Below are 20,569 nucleotides of genomic sequence, written 5' to 3'. Positions count from 1 at the left end.
GGGGTTCAAATCTCATCCAAGCCGCCTACCTATACGCAGGACTGACTGTCCAGTTACAGGTAAAATCAAGTGACAGAAAGCCAGAAATGGTATGTGGCCTAGACGTAGTGAAAGTGCTTAAAAATCGATGGGTTAACTTACCTTCAATCTTCGATTCATTTCCTCACTATGAATGAAAATGTGTTACTGCAGGATTAGTAAACCGCACGATTTTAGTCTGAAACATCCACAATATTCGTACTCCTCCCCACTAAAATAAGATCTAAAAAGTCATACAGGGGTTTTTCTTCTAGTAAATAATCTGGTTTTATTTGACAACAAATCGGGGCATAATGGTGGCGTTCGACTAAATCAATTTCCTCCAATCAGAGTACGAGAGATAGATAAAACAATTGGCGGGAATCTCTGTTCTACATTTTTGAGTAACCTTTTCCCTTCTTCTATTCCGCATATTGTGCTCTAGGGTAAAGTAATCGTAAGTATTCTGTGTCGTGTTGCGACTATCACCCTCGATATCTTCCCGTTCCCGAAGAGGAAGAAGAGCGTTTGGTTTGGTCGCGATGAGCTCTTGATAGTAGTAAGTTTTGAAAGTTTCCAATGCAGGCAATCGGGGTCACAATACATGGACAGAAAACGGGGCCAACGGGACAACATATTTAATTAATTCATCACAAGGTAATGGCGCAAAATCGTGACGGGGCGTATAAAACGGGGGTGGGTCGGAAGGTTGGAATGGTACTTGGAAAAAACGGGTACTTGTATCCTTGCTGGGACCGCTGCTCAACAGCGCATTGTCGCCATTTGTCGGTTGTGCGTAAAGGTGGTGCGCTTGGAGTGGGATATCCTAGGTGGAATGTTCCGGCTTGACGGATCAAAAACGCTTCACTACGTAATGGTTGGCGTACTGTTTTATTTAAAAATTACCCATCGGCAGCTGTCCGCCTGACATTACGCCTGGCCTTAGCACGTGGGTTCCAAAGGCTAACAAAGTTCTATGTGTGTGTGTGTTATATTGTTTGTTACTTTACCAATACGATGCAAATACATACCCCGTGGTACGGTGACCACTTCGAAACATCGACGATAAGTGCTAGGCAGCAAGACATCACAAACATTCAGTATTAACGACAATCAACAAATTCTAGCGCCAACAACCGTTCCCCGTACCACGATCGACCAGCGTTCGTGCAAGGGTGTTGTGGTGTCTACACGTACTTCGGGCAAAGTATGACTCCCCGTTTTCCCGGCCCCTTTGGATGCGCGATGAAAAGCGTCATAATGGTGGCGCCGGCCGGCGCTTTCCTTAGGCAAATATTTGGTTTAAGTAGCGTAAGTTGCTGCTTGTAAGTGACTTACGCCGTGTGGTAGGTATATGTGTATGTATGTATATAGCGTTACATGGTTAACATACCGTGTGCGCCCGTGTTCGCGAGGCGAAGGTCTCTAAAATGTCGATAAGTTTTAAACATCGATTTGAAACATGCCCTTCTAAAAACAGTTACAACGGTCACTAGTACTGTTTTGTGTTTGTTTTCGTTTCGATCTCCACGCATGCCACGTGTCAGGTTCCCTAAATGCTACCAGCTCTCCTTACACACGTCTTGATTGTTTTGTAACGAATTTAACAATTGCTGTTATTTTCACCGACTGTTACGCAGCGGTGATCATCACACTGACACTGAGTTGGTAGGATTGTATGATAGCTGGTATAATGTGTAATGCTGTTCGTTTTCCGGGATGGCATATGGCCCAATATTATTGGTGACATTGATACATCGTAAAGCTGCTACGCTCCTATATGCTTCCTCTAGAGGGTTTATGAATTCGCATGTTGCAGCTTATGTTTAAATTCTGGGGGCGAGGGGGAAGATGCTTTAACAACTATTTATTATTGTTCGGGGTCAATCGAGCTGAATTGTCAGAGCCGTTGATTAGAGGCGAGTTAGGGAAATAGTTGGTGGTTGGTTGGTTGGTTGTACAGTGTGTTCTTCCGTTTCTGCACCCAAACAGGACACGATCTGTCTCTCTCTCTCGCTGTCCGCAATTGTTTTCGTTCCTAGCAAAAAACTTCTCCTCCGGCAAGTATGACGTACTCCCAGTTCGATTGCACAAAAAATGGTACTCAAAAATTGTGTCCGATCTTGGATGTCGGTGTGTTGTTTTGTGGATTGCTAGGTTCTACCCGTATTGTGTATGTATTCTCCTTTATAATCTTATAAGCCTAAATGCGCCTGGTTCGAGCATATTAAGACGCATGCATGCTACTTACTCCATCCCGATCTATCATCTATGAAGGTTGGGTGAGGAGCATGATCTTGTTTAGGACCATGTGGGAATTGGAAATGGGTGTAGAGTACATGTTTGGTAGTTTTTGTTTTAAAAATATGCATTCATGGCGACATTGCAAGAAGACTGATGGCCTCATCCCAATCGAGGGCAGCAGTCTTCTAGTGCACGCATCTTCTTCATGTTGAAACTTACATATATCTCGAAACATTATCGGCTATTTAGCAGTTTGTTTTGTTGGGTTTATTTTTATATTCCTAGTTGAGAAAGGTTTGGTTATCATCGCGGTTTGCCAGTCTCTTTGAAGTTGGTTTGAAAACTTGCGCTCCCTGGATGTATCGTGTGGTGTTACCATATCAGCTTCCAATCGCCTAGGGTGCATCGCGGTCGTGCTTATTCTTCAGCGTTTCTTGAGCTACCGTCTCGTGACGACCGAATATAAAAAAATATGTTCAATATCTCGTCTCGTTATCCAATGGTTTCGCCCGTGTTCGGTTCGCCGTGCCCCGTTGGACACATTTGTTACATTAATGTAGAATTAAGCTTTACCACAAATCGCCTGACACTGACCCGGGGTCCGGGTGACAGCTTCATGCGCTTTATGTCACATACTTATAGGGGCCCCCGGCATCGCGACTACACCGACTACAAATTTCGCCCGATCGAATGATATCGCAGAAAGAATCAAACCGCCAAAAAAACTTCCATTCGAATAATTGATAATTGGTCTTTGGAGTTGTGTTGTACGCTTGGTTGTGTTTGCTATCAGTAAAAAACCTCGTTCTCCACCGTTTGCCGAAGTTCGGTTTCTCGATTCTAAAATCATTATACTAGAATCCTGTGTGAGGGTTACCATTTGGGTAAAATATTCCGTTTTACGGCACCATCGTGCGTAGGTAAATAATCGCTTCTTATGTTAGTACATCGTAAAAATCTCATCCAGCAACAACATGGTTAAATCTCTATCATTCTCAATAGAACATCGGATTTGCTGCTTTTGGGAGCGTTTGGGAAAACGGGATTGAGCGAGAGATAGATAGTGGTGAATAATGTGTCAATTAATACCCAAAAGGAGTACACTAAAAACTACTTTTGATTCTTCGGTTGCATCAGCTTACGGGCGCCCGGCGATCGCGCGGGTATTCACGCGGGTGCCGCCAATGCTGGTACCTTCAAACGATTGATCGTGTTAAGAATATGTGTTCTACCTCGGTAATTGTCTAATGTTTAGGAAGGCAATACTGATTCATTACTAATATAGGTGACTTATCTTTGTTGGGGATTTGGGTTCTGCTGGCTGGACACCACTGTTACAAAACCGAAAAAACCTTACAAATGGTTTCGTTTCCACAAGTCCTTAGACGTACACACTAGCGCTAGGGTTTCTTTTTCCTTTTTAATTGCTATTAACTGCGGTATATGATAGCATTTACACCTATGTTGTGTGTGTGTGTGCTGACTGCAGGGAAGAACAGGCAGTACATCAATCAATAATTATCACTGCCCTCATTTCACACGTTCACACTTAGTATTTGGTTTACGAACACCGACACCGCGACACGGACCCGTGGATGTCAACAAAAGTTCACAAAGTCTGCTCATTCTATATCGACAACATTTACAAGCATTTACGGGCTACATCGGACAACTGTCCAGCTCGTGTGGATCCACTCGCCACGCGCGCTCCATCTCATATCTCGGCAAGGCTACACGGATAAGGTTTTGCTGTTGATTACGAACGATTATTCTATTGCTGCTGAAGGCGTACGTTGTTTTAAATGTTGGCTGCTGTCTAGTCTAGTGATTCCGGGCAGCATTCGCTACACTATCGGTGGATACAATTGGAGTTGGGCACCAATATTTGTGTCTTTTGTTTGTTTTGCTTATTGTTGGGGTATGTTAAGCTGAGGAGTGGAGAAAAATGTCCATAAGAAAAATGAGTGGAAAATGTCAATTCCTTTTTGTATGTGAAGAGATGCAGGAAAACGAATTTCCGTCTAATGTGCCGTCTAATGTGTAGTTGTGAAAAGTACTCCATAATTGAATTAAATGTTCACGTACCTTCATGTTCACATTGGGCAGACGAAGAAAAGGATTTCTTAAGAGCGTTTCTAGTGTGATGGGTTTTGTTTATGTTCATCCTACGCATACCGTAAAACCGTTCCGATCTGTAAAACTGTTGTAACGGCAGATTCTGTTGCAAATGTTACTGGGTCTAGAATTATTATTATGCTGGTCATTTGATGGTCGCCATCCAACGGCCAACAGCTGCGTGTGTTTTTCTTCCCGTCGGGAGCGGGAACTTTAAAAGATGAAATCTCCACAGTCCATCGCGTAGTCAAAGTCCTCACCGCCAACGTCTTCGATACCGTGCAGATCGAACGGTCCGATGTCGGTGTGGTAGATACCGCTGGCACACGGTGCTTCTATCATGTTGGTACAGTGGGTCGTCGGAAGGGCGTGCAGTGTGATGGAATCCTCGCACTGCGACCATGTGAGTGCTGGAAGGAAGCGAAGGGGGAAATGATATTTATTATAGAAAGATATAATGCATGGAATATTTATTTATTTATTTATATTTTAATTATGAATAATGCATGGGATATTTAGTGATAAAAATAAACTCAAGATTCATAAGTATGAGAAATGCACACTGCTTTGTAGTTTTCAACGCCGTCCAAAATATTTGGTAAACTCAGTCCAAGAGAAAGGTCAAAGTTACCACTTGTCAACAAGGCCTTGTTTGCCAAGGAAACTCGTCTTATTTTTTCCTCACTGGCTCGCTAAAATACTTCGAATATCCATGAGAATCACTGCAACCACCGAATCAGATCGAGGAGTAGCATCGATGTTAAAGCTTCATCTACCAAGAGATTTCGGAATTGAACAAGCCACATCGCGCCTCGTAGGACTTATCGTCCAAGGAGAACTTTCTAGCAAGAGAATAGTCCAATAGGGATCCAAGAAGGATCCCTATTCTTGAGATCTTATCGTCGACAGGAGACTCATTGTTATCAGAGTCTTGCCATGTAAGAAATCCTGTTGGACTTTACCATTACCTGTCTATTAACAGAAGCGTTGTCCAGACGTATCTGAAGTTATTTTTTATAATTTCAAAGCCTGGCTAGGCTCGAATAGGTGTAGTTATTTTCCGAAGATGATATTGGTTATGTGGAGTTGATATTGGGTTGTCTGTGGCATGAAGCATCAGTTTCTTTCAGTGACTCGGGTTAAATAGAAGGATTTTTTTGTATGATGGCCATTATTTGTTCTAATTGTTTGTTTGTCTGAACAAACCATGTCGTTCTTCAGGAATCTTTCCAGGAATAGGTCCAATTCTAGAGAGCGATCAAATTGTTTGAAGTCAATCGTATCAGGCAGATTGCATGCAATATATCCATTATTAGACGGGGTGTAATATGGCCCGCTATCGATCATCAATGAAATTCTTGACCTTCGATTCCCTCATAATCTTGAAAGAAGTAACAACGGTTAATCAGACCATTCATTCATTTCAGTGTTATTAGTACTCATCAATTTCAGTATAAAAACTAAATTTTCACAGCTTCAGCATGATGTTGTGGATATGTGGTTTAAACGTTAAAAAGTATGACAATCCATCCGCTAGTTGTGAAGTTATTTTTGTTTTAACTTTGGTGACTTACTGTATTCTCCACACACCGTGTGCCATAAATCACGCCGACTTGTCTATATTTCTGATTGATGAAGTTGATCGGTTTTCGGTAACAGACAAGTAAACTTCAAAATGAAAAATTCTGTTCGACGTTCGAAGTCAAAGCAGAAGCGAGTACAAAAAAGGGACCCCACCTCCATAAGCCGTATTCAACGTATCGAAGGGAGAAGAAAAATCGGTCAAAAGTTTTCCAATAAATTTGTCAATCTCAAGCTTCGCGCGGTCGGAGCTCTCGGGAGAGTATAGTTTGAAATTCGACTCCATCCATCTGGATCCTGAGATGATGTGGCCATTGGCGTGTGTGAGTGATTGGATAAAGTCTTTGCCAGACATCCTTGACCGTCGCAGATACAAGCTCTCCTTCTCCTTCAAGCTTGATTTTCGCTCCACGGGGAATGGAGATGTATTGCCGTGTTGTTGGCCATAACTTTGTAGAGCCTGCTCGGTTCTACGCAGATAACCAAAACGAAAAAGAACAAAGTTTCCTCCACTTGAATCAAGGCTCGGCCCCGAGGGTACTGCCTGCCTTTTGCAATCCTCGACGGTGTGTCCCACGGCCGGTAATCTATCCGACCATATCAATTAGCCGGTTAAACATTCATCGGATTGTTATCGTTGAAATAGGATCCATTTGTTTAATGTGACTGTAAATTCGTTTAACCTTGACCGGGTTTGCTTACGGTTTTCCGACCTTCGGTCAGGAGTGTGTTTACTTTCAATCTACCGGCGGGTAACCGGCTTAACGAGACAGCAGGAGAGAGAGAGAGAGCGTTTGTAGATCATAATCCTTCAAGTAAGACATTGTGTTGAAGTACGCAAAAGTAATCAAACTTTGCGTACATCGTTTGCGTACCCCGGCACTGATCCAACCCCGCATTGCAAGTTCTTTTGATGAGCCAGCAACTCTTCGCAGGTTCTATCTACCTTCGTTACTCCTGCTCTGGCGCTGTTCTTCACCAGTCCAGACCTCGGAGGATTGTTCGCATAAAAACATTTCCCAACGAGTGTAATCAAAGTCAAACCATGAAACATGATAATCATCATCATCATCATCATCATCATCACTGTGCTCATGATTTTTCCCAGCCTCATCAGCATGCTTGCGTGATCGTGTCGTGCCTCATTTACACTAGTATGTTAACCTGACGGCAAGATAGAAGATATACAAGCGCCATTAGAATTGGGGAGAAAGCAGCGTGTCTATCCAGTTTTTGCCTCGTTGTCATCGGTGGCGGATCATCATAATCGCTACGCGGTTTCACCATTGCATTTCATCACGCAGTCTCTAGATGAAAAAACAAAAAAACACTGGAGTTAGAGTTAGAGGCTGTGTGGGCAAAGTTTTGAGCTCTTTATCTCGTGCGCCTGCAGGAAGCGGAGCACTGTTAGGGAATCCGGCAGAACTTTAGCAGGAAATGTGTGTTTCTGCTTTTTGTCTTTCTCCTTTCCGGCATTATGATAGTCGGCGGGTGTGATAAGCCGGGAACTGCTGGGAGTAAGTGAGAGGTTAGGGTATCGGGGGATGAAAAATTTCACAAAGAATAGGTCGAAAGATGCTGTGTGCGTGTGTTGGCTGGGTAGAGTATGGAAAAACAATGATGAGATACAGACTGTTTTTATCACGTCTGGGTTCGCATGCAGCCCATTTCTTACTGCCTTTCATGAAGACCGTTCGGCACTGTTTGTCTCTCTCCTGCTCGAGCTGGATCCCGGCCAGTGATGTCTCACTTTCGGTGAGGGAAAGTAAGTGTTCGGCAAAAAGAATAAAGAGCTTCACAAATGGCAGAGGCGGTCGCGTTCCATGCCTTTACCCGGTAGGTGATTAATATGCTACTTCCTGTCGCTAATTACTTGAAAAGCGTTCGGCGGCAGACAGAACGCCGGCGTGATACCGAGGTGAAGATTCATGATGAGCGGTCGAAAAGTTTGTGCAATATCGTTTTCGGGCTATCCGAAATTCAATCAAAGTTTCATTCCACCCGGTGACAGTTCGGCGCCCAACAAAGGGACACATAATTCATCCCCCGTGAGCCGGAAATGGCTAAGAAAACAGTGGTAAAAGTTTTTCCACCGGCCAATCTCACGATCCGAGAAGCGTACGGATGATGGCGCTTTCGACGGCCGTTGGACGGGTTATTATGGGCTGCCTCGATTCGACACTGGACTCTGGCATTCAGTTTCAGTATCATCGATAGGAAAATTGGCGGTGCGTGAAATGATGCCAAGAAAACAAACATTAATTCGGATTGACTTGCTATTAGCGCAGGGCCAAAATAATTACTACGTGCAGCATTCGGCAGCCGGGTTTAATGCGAAGCCGTTACTGTGGCCAGTGAGTGAGAGTCGCGTGAGGTTTTGGGCAAGTTTGAAGCTGAAGTTTTTAGATAGATAAGTTGAGTAATAATTTAACCAAACTTTGCAGGTCACAGCGCTGTTGTTTATTGGCTGTTTATGGTTGTTTGTGCACATTTTGTTAATGATTTTGAAAGCAACGTTTTGTTGTTGCTTAAACTTGGACTTGAAATTGTCATTGCACAGAGTGTAATGATTAAGATAAAATTGCGTGGAAGGAATATGAAACGAAAATGAACATATCCTCCGCGGCGATTGATGGGAATAACCACTTAAATTGGAATCGGGCTCGGAAAAAACTACCATTCGAAAAGAGGGTGTTTCATTTTTGAAAAACTTGGATTCATGGGTCAGAGTGTTGGTCATAACAGTTACAATCATCCAGGAATAAAGTATGATGTTTGAATCGTGGATTCATGAGACCTTATATGGTCCTCAGCAGCGACTCTTGTTTTTTGTTAACCTGAATCGGGAGGTCCGGTGACCGAGACGATAACGGCGACGGTCTTCACGCATGGCAGGACCGGGGTTCAAATCCCATCCAGACCGCCTCCGCGTACGGCAGGGCTGACTACTTTGCTATGGGTGGAAACTAAGTCGAACCTATTGGAGGACCTTTTTCAAGCAGTATCCCAAATAGAGAATCACCTTATCGCTATGGCTCACAAAAACTAGAAATTTAACTTAATAACCATTGCCAAGGCCAATGTGTCAGGTAATTAAAGTAAGGCAGACCAAGTGGATATACTTTGAAAAAAACATTTTGAATTTACAATTCGATCCAAATCAAATCCGTTGCATAATTTTTTGCAGTTTTACCTGTATCACAAAGATAGTCTATTATTTTAAAGAGTATCAGGAAAGGGAAGTTCATGAATAAGGCCTGTTTTGATAGTTTTGAAAGAGGCTTTTGGCTTATATTCATGTATCGATTAAATTGTAGGAGCTAGCAAGAGGCCAGGCCGTTCTTTATGAATAAAAAAAAAATAAAAATAAATTGTAGGAGCTACGGACTATTATTCGCTAACTCCCTATAGTTGTTTCAAAAGGGTTTTTTTAATATCCCACATTCGTTTTGAGATTTTTTATTCAAACAATATACACGATCGTTCGAAACTTATGTTTAAGGCATTTCAGCAGAGGTCCGAAAGAGATGTTGTAGAAATTCATAATTTTATTTAAAAAATGTTAAATCTTTTATACGATTGCGTGACAATGCCAAGTACAAAGTGACAAACCTTGGCATGTTACAATCGATGGTTACGGTGGTAGTGGTAGGCTTAGATTATTCCCATTGAGGACTAAATGTCAGATAATGGCTGGATCATACCGATATTAACAAGGAGCTTCTATGGTTGAATGTACAGCAATTAGGGCATGTAGTACTTGGCTTATACGTTGGCAACGAATATCTTCAAAATGCTTGTACTAATTACCATATTTATTGTGACAACATGAGAATCCGTTGTCAAAATTAGTGTAGAAGATTTTGGGCGTACCGGTCGTAGAATCGTGGTCTTCACAAGGCGAGACTATCGTGCAAATCCCATCCATACCATCTTCTCGTAGTGAGGGCTGACTATCCAACTTCTTCTTCTTCTTCTTGGAATAACAACCTCTTAGGTTATACCGGCCATACCGTATAGTTGGATAGTCAGTCCTCACAATGGGGGAACGGCCCAGATGAGATATGAACTCCGGTCCTGCCGTGTGAAGACCGACGCCATTGTCGCATCTATCGTCGGGCCTCCCCTACCCAACTACGCAATATCAATAAATCTAGTTGCATGCAGGAAGTGAAGGATATGTAGGAGAGTCTGGACCAGGTCAGTCCTAGCTGAAAACCCGTAGCTTGGCACGTCAACTCGTCAACTTTACATCAGGAGTTGGTTATTGTATTACTTATGGCAACAACAATAATGTGTTTGTATGGTAAAGATTAACAGTGCCAACAAATTGCGACAAGGACCAATTACTGAGATCGGGATATTTCTGCCCTTAAATCCGATTTTCAGGACACGCACCAATGAACGAGTAGTACTACATCCGTAACCAAAGTGCTGACAAGAATGCAATTGATTGACGCTTGATCCTCATCCAATTCAGGGATCGGATACTGTTTTTATTATTCAAAAGGAAGCACCTGGCCGTATTGCTGGAAACTGGTTATTAAAACCACATTGGAGAAAAAAATCCCAATGGCTATCCTTGCCTGATCTGAGGTGAGCTTTTATATTTCGCAGTCTTAACAAAAAATAAAAACAAACTTCTCTCAATTACTTTTGTAACCTTTTGCCTGAAATCACTTTCAATTATCAGCAAGTTTCTTATTTTCCCATCCCTTTTTCGTCATTTGTTTAACAAGAGCCGTGACCGTGTCGGCGTGTATTTATACTTGCATTGAAAATCAGCGAGCAGCGAACTCATCTCACTGATTGACAATCGGTTTCAATGTGAAGGGGAAAACAGGGCTATGTTTGAACCATTTTGAATGGAAGCATTAATTTCCGATCGCTGCCGTTGATTCGCAATTGCTTCAGCTTGTCTCGGAATATCCCTTCTCCATCCATCTCGGTGACCTGGAATGTAATGCTTGTACAATGAACGGGATGAAATCATGTTCGAAAAATAGTAAAAAAATCGAATGTAACCTCTCACACGACTACGGATGTAATGATTTTTGTACGGCGATGTAGACAAGCATTGATTTTGGCGAGCTATCGATTGATTCGATCGAGCTTTCGGAGTGCTTTGTGGCAGTTCAATATGTTTCGGCTTTCATTGCTTTCATTTAACGGTGATTTCAAAGCCTCCACTTCCAGCCCAACTCGTTCCATTTTGTGTCTGTGTGCCATTTGCAGTACAATAAAACAAAATGAAGCGATTTGTAGAGAGATATGAGAACGATCAACGTAATCCTGCCTCAGGAACGGGAGCGTCATTCATCATCATCATCATCATCATCGCCATCTTCGGTATCGCCCATATGGTTTGCTTTTGATCAAACGATGTTTCAATTTTCGGAAACGATTGGTCGTGAGGATTGCTGCAAGGATTGGTGAAGGAAGAAGACTGATTCACATATCGGGCTGCGAAGGCGGCATAGGCATCACGAATTCAATTTATTCTCTTTTCTATGCTAGAAATCAATTTTCATACATCGATGAGTCTGTAACGGCGCACAGCAAACAGGGCGGGTGCCTTGAGGGGCGAAAGGAAGGCCAGATTGTACCAACCGGGAACCATCGTTTGAAGTCGTCACTTGGGGGCTGGTTTTTTCTTGTTTCTGTCTCGGTTCTCGGCCTAGCCTTTGTTGCTCAATTGAGTGACAAATTGATTTTATTCGACGGAATGAACAAATTACGCTTGAGCTTAAGTGAAAATGTTTCACAGAACAATGGGCGGGAAAGAAAGGAACTTCAACGCTTAGACACATGCATTGTGATTGATTTTAGAAACATTTTGATACAGTGTTGATTGTGGATATGAGTGAAAAATGTATGACGAACTGCCTCAGATCACACAACAGTGCGATAGAATTATAGATCAAGTAAGAATCTTCACACACGAAAAAGTTAACCATCCATCTCAAAACTCTTCATATTTGTAAATAGTTCGTTGTATTTTGCGATGGTTAAATTTCTAAATTATTAAATAGACCGTGGCAAGAAGTTTTCCACACTGTTCATATGATTTTAAAAATTAAACTTCAAACTTTCAGGCAGTGGGTTTTAAAAAATCCTCGGTTACTAGCTTCTCTCTCCTTGTTAACCTTTCTATTTACCCAAGATGGCTTACCAAAGAAGGCCAGGAAAAAACCTGGTGTCTTGGTCAAGAGATTAGAGTCTAAACAATATTTTTTTCGGGAGCCTGAAACAATCAGACCTAGGGTTTCTTGCAGTCATAGCAAAGTTCTGTACTTTTGAAAGTTTACTCTTTAAAATGTATGGATTCCATATATTTTTTATGATAAAATTTAATGTTCACTGGACAATAGAGCTCGTACAAGAGGATGGTTCTAGCCGTAGGATATACAAGGGAGGTATATTGCGAACGGGGAAGGGTGTAAAGAGACATGGCTGATAGGAGAGAAGGGACATCATGTTCATGTAATTTGATGGTTGATATGTCTTTCTTCGATGGTCTCTAGCCTTAGAAACCCACAGGACAAGATTCTAAACCGAGTAAGAATTTAAAACGGATTGAAGAGTACAACAATCGGCATGAGAAGTCACAGGAAGCAAAATCTTGAGATCATACGTAATAAGCAAAACAACTTGGTAGGCAAAAGAAGGGAGTACCTTAACCAAAAACAGAAATAAAAGCGAGAACTAACGATGCTTCCTTGGTGAAATCCAGAGGATTCAACAAAGGAATCAGTCATACACGACAAGACTCTTTAACTCTGTATAATCTCTCACTCAGGTAGGACCTAAACCAAGACAGTAACTGACCCCAACATCCGTGTACACAACGTCGGTTTGGCGATCAGATTCCATGTTCGAGAGAGCAAACAGAGCTGGGATGGATGACTAACAATGACTGGAAGGATGGTAGAGTAAATTATGGCTTCTTGAAATTTGATAAGAGAGATTTTTGATTTGCTGCAGAAATTCTTGATACTGTCTAGTGCGGTCATCTATCAATCCAATATCGTGGACTTTCTAGAGAACTTCATTTCGGAAGCTCGGAAGCAAAAAGACTTTGGGTGGTTCAGTGCCATTCTCATGACAGAACCATTCCACCGAAGCTAGTAAAGTCTGATTCACTCATAAAGATCATCATTGTGGCGACTTCTGACTATCTTTCCATACATCTTGGACTAAAAATCATTCACAGAATCAATGCTCTAGAACCCGACTAACAGATCTCCATTAGGTTTGGACAGGCAGCCATGTATGTAGGTACTGGGACCATAAATGCTGTGTGAAGACTCAGCATCCAGTATAATCAAGAACCTCAGTTTATAGCCGATTACTTACCACCGCTCCAGATGCCATTGGGAAGGGTCGCCCAACCCCATCCATGGCCCCAGGGCAGCGCACACGCCAGCGAACCTTTCGGGTCCGTGTTGTCTTGTGCGTTCTTCTTCAGGATTGCAACGGCTGCCTCGCCCTTCACCTTCGTCGTGTTGTGCTCGATGGTGTGCCGATTTTTCCGCCTGGCCGACACTTCCGAGCTGGTAGCAGCTGTGAATAGGAAAGAACAAAATGAAAAAAAAATGTTACACCGTATTGATATGGTTTTGGACTTTTATCGGACCAAGCGGTTGTTGGTTTTAGGCACACTCACGTCGTATCCGTACAACCGGTCTTCGAAGCACACCCATCAGGTGCGGTTTATCGACAACCAGCTCGATCTGCGGTGGTGGCGGGAGCTGTGAAGAGAGAAACCGGTAACAAACACGTTTGATTGATAAGGTAAATAGGTAACGAGACATTTATTTATTCTGCGCGAAATTAAAATGTGATTCGTAACGATACAAATCTAACGCAAGACGCAGTTTCATCCAAACCGGGGATGGTGTCTTCAAGGTATCAGTAATATTTAACAACTCTCAAAGATTGTGTGTGTCTGTGTAAGTGGTGTAGAAATGGAAACACAATCCCTCGTCTCGGTGTTTGGGAATAAGTTTCCAAACGGCTAAACGATGAAAACAACAGAAAAATGGGTTGATACGAAAGATAAAGGAAAAATTCAATTAGGAATTAACGAAGATTGGTGCTCCCGGTGCCAGCACCGCTCGGTGCGTACTTGCGTAGTTGCGCGTGGGCCGACAAAATGGACGAAGTTGTTGGACGTTTTGGAGGGGGGGAGGGAGGTGGAGGTGGAGCACGGCAAAGAACGACCGGGTTTTGTGGCAGGTCCGGGTCCGGCTACTGGGCGCCTCCATTCGAAGGCTTTCATGCGGCTGAATGCTTTATCAAAAAGCCAGTCCGACCTGCAAGTAAATCCTGATTACGCGCGTACTTGCTTGCTTGCTTTCGCCCATTGTACAAGCTTGGGGTGGAAAACGGGTGAGCGACGGGACTAAGTAATGCCAAAAGCTGGGGTATCTGTTTCATCAAATCGTATTTTCCACCTCTCATTTTGTTGTTGCCGTTGGTCGGTAACCGGTCTGTTTTTTTTTGTCTGCAACGCAACAGGGCGAGCAATCTGGAAACCCACACTGGTGGTCGGTGGCTGGAAGCTGATGCTTTTTTTCCTCTTTAATCCTTTACAAAAGTGCTACTTTTTTGTTTTTGTTTGGTTAGGTTTACTTGAAATCGGTTTCGGTAGGCGGGAGAGAAATATAAAAAGAGAAAGGTATCGCCTTAAGGGTATCAGAAGGTTCGCGCTGGTTTGGCGATTTGGGTAAGCCTGCAGGTAGGTGTTAAAATTATCAAATAAATCTTAATTAAAAGCAGGAATATGTTTTTTTTTCGTACAGAATAACAGATGGAAGGATACTGTGCGTAGGTTGTGAAGAATCAATCAATTTTTCAGCGTTAGATTGTATCGTTAGGCTTATTATTTTTTGACATGCTTTAACGTGAGGAAGGTGTTTTAACCAAACTTTTAGTCTAATGAGTAAAGTTTTCTTCAACGATGTCAATGCTCTTCCTTATACATCTAGTGTAGTCTGTAAAACTAGACGACATTTTTTTGCGATTTTAAGATAATATATACTCTAGAAGCGCTCAGTGATTCTGACCACTTTATTTAAGAAAAACAGTATGATATAAGCAAATAAGATAATACAACTTATGAATCAATTCACCGGGTATTTAGAGGCCTTTTTTTAATTCCAAAAATGTTTTTTAAATATATTTTTGAAGACAAATTATTTTAATGATAGTTACAATAATTATGGGACATGACGGAGTATCCAGATCCGGATAAAATTCCGGATCCGAGGTTGTAGTGCCATGGAAGAAGAAGAAGCAGAACAAGAATTAGGATCTGTTCATTACAATGAGCTTTGGCTATCGGCGACTGCTACCACGATTTTTCCTTTATTTAGAATTATAATTGAGATCTTTGGAAGACATCTGATTGCATCCAATCTGCCACACTTACATTTCTGTATTGGCTTGTCGAGAAATTAATATTAACTATACATTATTTCATCCAGTGAGGATGGCAAAGCTCCCTCCTTACAAGTGACCAAACTTTGGGAAGCAATCAATTGAATAAACATTAAAGATAGTTCCGTGCTCTGGCGTTCAGATTAACTTCATGGCTAAGTCGCTCGAGCAATTTCTATTTTTTTCTTGTATGGTTGTATCCCTTCGAAACCGCCTCCTCGTGCAAAGGGCTGATGACTTTGCTACGGGTTAAATTAAGTCACAGAAAGCCAGACATGGCAGGCCGAGACCTCTCAAGGTTTTTAGGGCCAAGAAAAAGAAAGCTTCAAGATTCATGCAACAAGAACATCCTTGTCAGATAGCTCACTTTATGTAACAGATAAAACCCCCTGAAGCCGTTTACTCTATCTCTTGGGAGATCTTCCACTATTTGTTTGTGAAATGATTTTCATGATCCTTCAGGATGTCACATTTTTATACAAAATATCTCTGAAATCATCCGATTACTTAGCTAATAAAATAGTCCCTAAACGTTTCATTTATGGACTTTAATTGCCTTGATTCCGTCGAGATAAAATACACTGGAAAGTTTGACATTTTTAGAAGGAAACTTTAGTATTTGTAATAATTGAGAGAAATAGCTACAATAGCTAACATGTGGAATTGGAAATGTCACGATTTGCTGAATCGTAAAATAGAATTTAATTAATCAAATTCCTGGTAGTTTAGTTTCATATTCTGAATCCATATTCCGAAACTACCTCCTAAGGTATAAGCTAACACAAACATGCTAGTAAAGGTTGGTATAGGTTAGAAACGATTGTATGGAGACTCCACGTGAAAAGCTAGAGGGAACGATACAAACCCGAAACGATGCCTAACTGAAGAACATGGAATGGAGCCAGCAGTGGAAAGGTTTGCGTGAATGCGTGTGTGTATGCGAGAAGATGGAACATGGAGAGAAGGAAATGAGAGTGATCGGAAATGGCACAACAAAATGGATTCATTCGAAATTAAGCTTGATGGTGGTTTTTCTTTCCCGTCGTGGTATTTTTTTCCTTCCCTCTTCTGTGCAATCGTTTGACATGGGCCGTTAACTGGATTAGTGAGGTTTATGGTGCCGAATTCAACCGGCCTGCACGGGCCAAAAGGTTAACGAGAGGTCAACAAATATTCAAACTAAAGCGTATTTTAGCGCACAGGTTGAGGCGTTCGTAGAATGATGGGCATGTGGGAAACATTGTGTCAGCTTGATCTTTAATTGACTATCATTTTGCTTTGGGAATTGGAGTTAGGTTTTTGGAGTATTCTTTCATACATTGATAAAATAATGAACTTATCGAACACTCCAATTAAAAATACTCAACCAAACCCTACAATCGAACAGAAATAGTAAAGTCAGCTGAAAGTAACGCTTCGTAACGCTTGTTTTAACACACAACCGCAATAATAAATAATAGTAGAACCTTTTCGAAAATTATCAAGAACTAATCAGATCAATCTCAAAATTTCCATTCCGATCCCCGATTGTGTTCGCCATTATCGGCGCGCAGCGGAGCAAAGCGAGCTCTAGCAATATACAAAATCAACAAGATGCAAAAATTCAAACTTACCGTCTTCGTGATGGCAGCAATCCAATCGCTGTGAAAACCAAGATAAAAACACAGATAGTGAGAAATTGTGATGAGCAAAACAGTCCACCGTCGATGGGCGTAGAAAATGTAGCCAGATAGTGGCCAAACGTGGCCGTTAGGTTGTTGGCTAGGTGGCATTGGGTAGGGTAAAGTCAACAAACAATGGGTTGCTTTTTGCGTCAGTTTTTCTTCAGCCACGAGCTTTTTCTTTCCCAGGGATAGATCTTTGGGACTGGCGAATTGTTTATCGAAAAAGCAAAAGCGAATTGCGTTTGCCGTTCTTGTCGTTCCGGTCAGTCGGGATGTGGGTTTGCCCGGGATGTGGGATCCGACGACTGACAGCAAAAGATTGTAAAATAAATGGTCTGTTGAATCCGGGATGCAGGACAATGTGTGATCGAAATGGATACAACCGCTCCACGTTGGGTAAAGCTAATATCCATCTTTCGGATCTTAGAGCTTCCAAAACTTAAATTTTGATTTATTCAAAATGTTTCAAGCCTAGCTTTAACTATCAGAGTGCAAATGTGTGATAAGAAAAGGAAGATTTCTCGTATGTCACAAAGTATTCGGGGTAGCCATCTTTATCACTAAAAGAGACACGTTTTCACGCACTACTGTTGGTTGGTGATTAACCTTGCACACCTCACGTTGCGCTAGTTTTGGCGAGAGAGAAAGAGTGAGAGCGTTCCGGCATGAATGAAAACTACACCCTATGTGCTTACTCGCGCACGTAGGCAAGGTGGATAAAATTTCAATCTATATTCAACACGTGCTCCACAGGGATGCACGTGCCCGTTCGTTCGTACGTTCGGTCGTTCCAGTTGGTATGTGTTTATTTTTGGCACTCGTTTGCTTAAAAGCCTTTCTACTAAAAATAGAGAAACAACGGGCTCATTAATGCAGATGCATGAACATCTCGACCGGTCGGTTGGTTGGTCGGCCGGCCGGTGGAGTCGCGATCCTTCCAGATACCCTCGAACATATTCCTCACTGGCTTCGAGGTGTGTTTTCGAAGAAGCTCAGCAGCAGTGTAAACACGGAGTAGCTGAACTGCAGCACGGCCCAGCAAGTGGCAAGCAACATATCGTAGACGCTTCCGCAACTAATGCGCAGTTCGTGCTCCGCCCGTGTCATCACGATGAGTATGCTGGACCGAATCCGGCGGCAGCGTTGGTACAGTGGGCCCGAAACCGGTCGCAAGTAATCCGTCCACTGGGAGCTGTACAAATGAAACTTGATGGCATGGACCTGCGTGCATTGCGAGCCGAGATGTGTGTGTTTATTAAAAGGGAAGATGTATTAATAGACTGATAGCTGTACTGATCCGAACCACCACTACGGACCTGGATTTTGAGCAAATCACACAATCCACCAAAATTCAGCATGTTCAGACAGGCGGTCAGTGCGGCCAGTATGCTGTACAAGTGTTGATATCCTTCGCTCGAGATGACCATCTGACAGCCGGCGAACGTGATGAGCGAAAAGTCGGCAACGAGATTCAGCAGTAGGTAGAGCTTTAAATTGTTACGCAGCTTGCTGATTTGTCCGAGCAGTCGTTGATGCTCCATGACGCACATTCCTATTCTTTGCTCCAGTGCGTCCCAGTAGCGTTGGTGCCAGGTCACACTGATCGAACTACATTCGGCAAACACCTGCTCAAACTCTTGTCCAAGCCAGTAAAACTCGAGCGTTAGGCCGCTGAGCAACGTGGACACGATCATGATCGTATGGATGAACATCAGCGACATGAGTGTCATGGCTATGGGATACAGTAGCACATTTGCACTGTCCAACAGGGACAGCTCGAACACTGCCAGTGGGCTACAGTCTCTCAGCAGATTGATCCAGAAAAACACCTGCGCTATGTTCTGGAGATAGAAAATCCACAGATAACGAGTGACTCGATCGAGTAGTGCTTTCCTTGGAGCATTATGCTTGTGAATCGCACTCTGCCGCTGCTGGAGAAATGCAACCGTTGTGGTAAGGTCTCGACGGAACACTGCCAGCGATATCCACATCACAATACACATGGCGCCGGTCAGAGTGACGAAGCTCATCGTAAAGCTTCGCTCGGTAAAAACTCCCTTGATGGAGGCCAGCGCCATGGCAGCGATCGCCGTGGTTTCGTATGCGACCGCAAACACTATCAGTGCTATTTTGAGCCAAGTAAAGCGTTGCTGGACATCCCACGAGAAGAAACCGATGAACCGATCCATTCCGTTGACGATCACGAGCTGTCCAGCATCGGTTACACGTTGAGTGTATTGTTTTGCAAGACGCACTAAACTGGACATTTGTGGTATCCGATTGTAAATGATCTAAAGCTTCAGCGATCCGATAGCTAGTAACTGTCACAATAGAATGAGTGACGCTAGATTGGCTGCAGGTGATCTTTAACCAACCAGTTTGCATTGTCCGCTTAATCTTAGCTAGCCGGAATGACGATGACGATACGAGTTGGAAAAGTTTATATAATTTCGGTAACTTTTGACTTTGTGCAAGTTACGATTGGATAATTGAGGGCTATTCGTCGAATGGTGGCGTTTGCTGAGACCGATTATGGGAAGACGGGTCGAAATTAAAACTTTTCCGTTCGCGTTGACCTTCTGGCCATTCGAGTGACGGTCGTGTTGGAATGACAAAATCATCCGGGTTCGAGCGGTAGAAGTTAATTGCGTGCCCGGCTGACGACGCGATTGCTTCGAAGTGCGTCATACGGTGAAGCGATGCTGAAGGGCACAAGGCAGTGCGTTGTGGATGGTATTTGGTGGTATCACTTGGCGGATTTGGCTTGGCGCATCAATGGTAGGAATTGGGGTTTTGGAAAGGCTTGATAGTTTGATACTTTATTACGAAGCAAATTTTACGATCGCATCGTTACAAATAGTTTTAAGAACACTCCTCTTTGAGTTTATCAATTGGTTAAATGTTTGAACTATTTAAAAAACATTCAACGCTGTTCAAAAATTTCATGTAGTAAAAATGGAGCTGAAAGAAATGTCACCTTTGTTTCACTACCTTGCCAGGTTTTTCTTCACTGTTTTTATTAATCTGACAGCAAAAACCTGAAACGCTAAGAAAGCGAGACGTTAAGATTTTTAATCTGCAGTGTGTAATCAAGCTACATGAAATAAATTTGGTACACCGATACGAAGCAGGTGTTAGAATGTGAATCAATTTCTTACGGGGGTTTTGTCTGTTGCATTTGCAACGGTTTGAAATTTCTTCCATGAAAACTATCCGTTAATGGAGACGCCCAGTGCTTTGCATGATGGAGGCGCCTAGTACTTTACTAAAATAAGCTTTAATATAGATGAAAGACTCCGAAATATATAAAATACATAAATTATGTTTTTTTTTTTCATCGTAGCTAGTCTTGATTCTCTTCCAAAGATTTTTTTGCTGTCAAGCAAAAGTTTTTAATGTTATCTGTTTGCAATTGATTACCCTTGAAATGTGCCTCATTTGCACCTAAGATAGCTCAAACTATGCTTACCGGATCCGGTTGCATTGAATATCGTGCGACGTAAAAC

General features: G+C 42.5%; 1 protein-coding gene across 2 annotated transcripts in view; it reads right to left on the bottom strand.

Annotated features, from left to right (window-relative positions):
* Positions 1-281: 281 nt before the first annotated feature.
* The window catches only part of LOC118506937, a 58,017-nt gene continuing 37,729 nt past the window's right edge, over positions 282-20,569 (bottom strand). Inside the window, exons 6-10 of one of the 2 annotated variants that reach the window (XR_004905574.1) lie at positions 17,013-17,040; positions 13,625-13,709; positions 13,315-13,521; positions 4,348-4,787; positions 282-4,190 (exon numbers count right to left, since the gene is read on the bottom strand). Coding sequence is in view for 1 of the 2 variants with exons in the window: in XM_036044755.1 (XP_035900648.1) it covers positions 4,591-4,787; positions 13,315-13,521; positions 13,625-13,709; positions 17,013-17,040 (517 nt within the window). In the remaining variant the exon portion in view is untranslated. Of the gene's footprint in view, positions 4,788-13,314; positions 13,522-13,624; positions 13,710-17,012; positions 17,041-20,569 lie in introns of both variants that reach the window. The other variant, XM_036044755.1, reaches the window with a different exon arrangement.

This window comes from Anopheles stephensi, chromosome 2 (genome assembly GCF_013141755.1).
Source record: "Anopheles stephensi strain Indian chromosome 2, UCI_ANSTEP_V1.0, whole genome shotgun sequence".
NCBI classification, from domain to species: Eukaryota; Metazoa; Arthropoda; class Insecta; order Diptera; family Culicidae; genus Anopheles; species Anopheles stephensi.
This window is presented reverse-complemented; position numbering and strand designations above follow the sequence as displayed.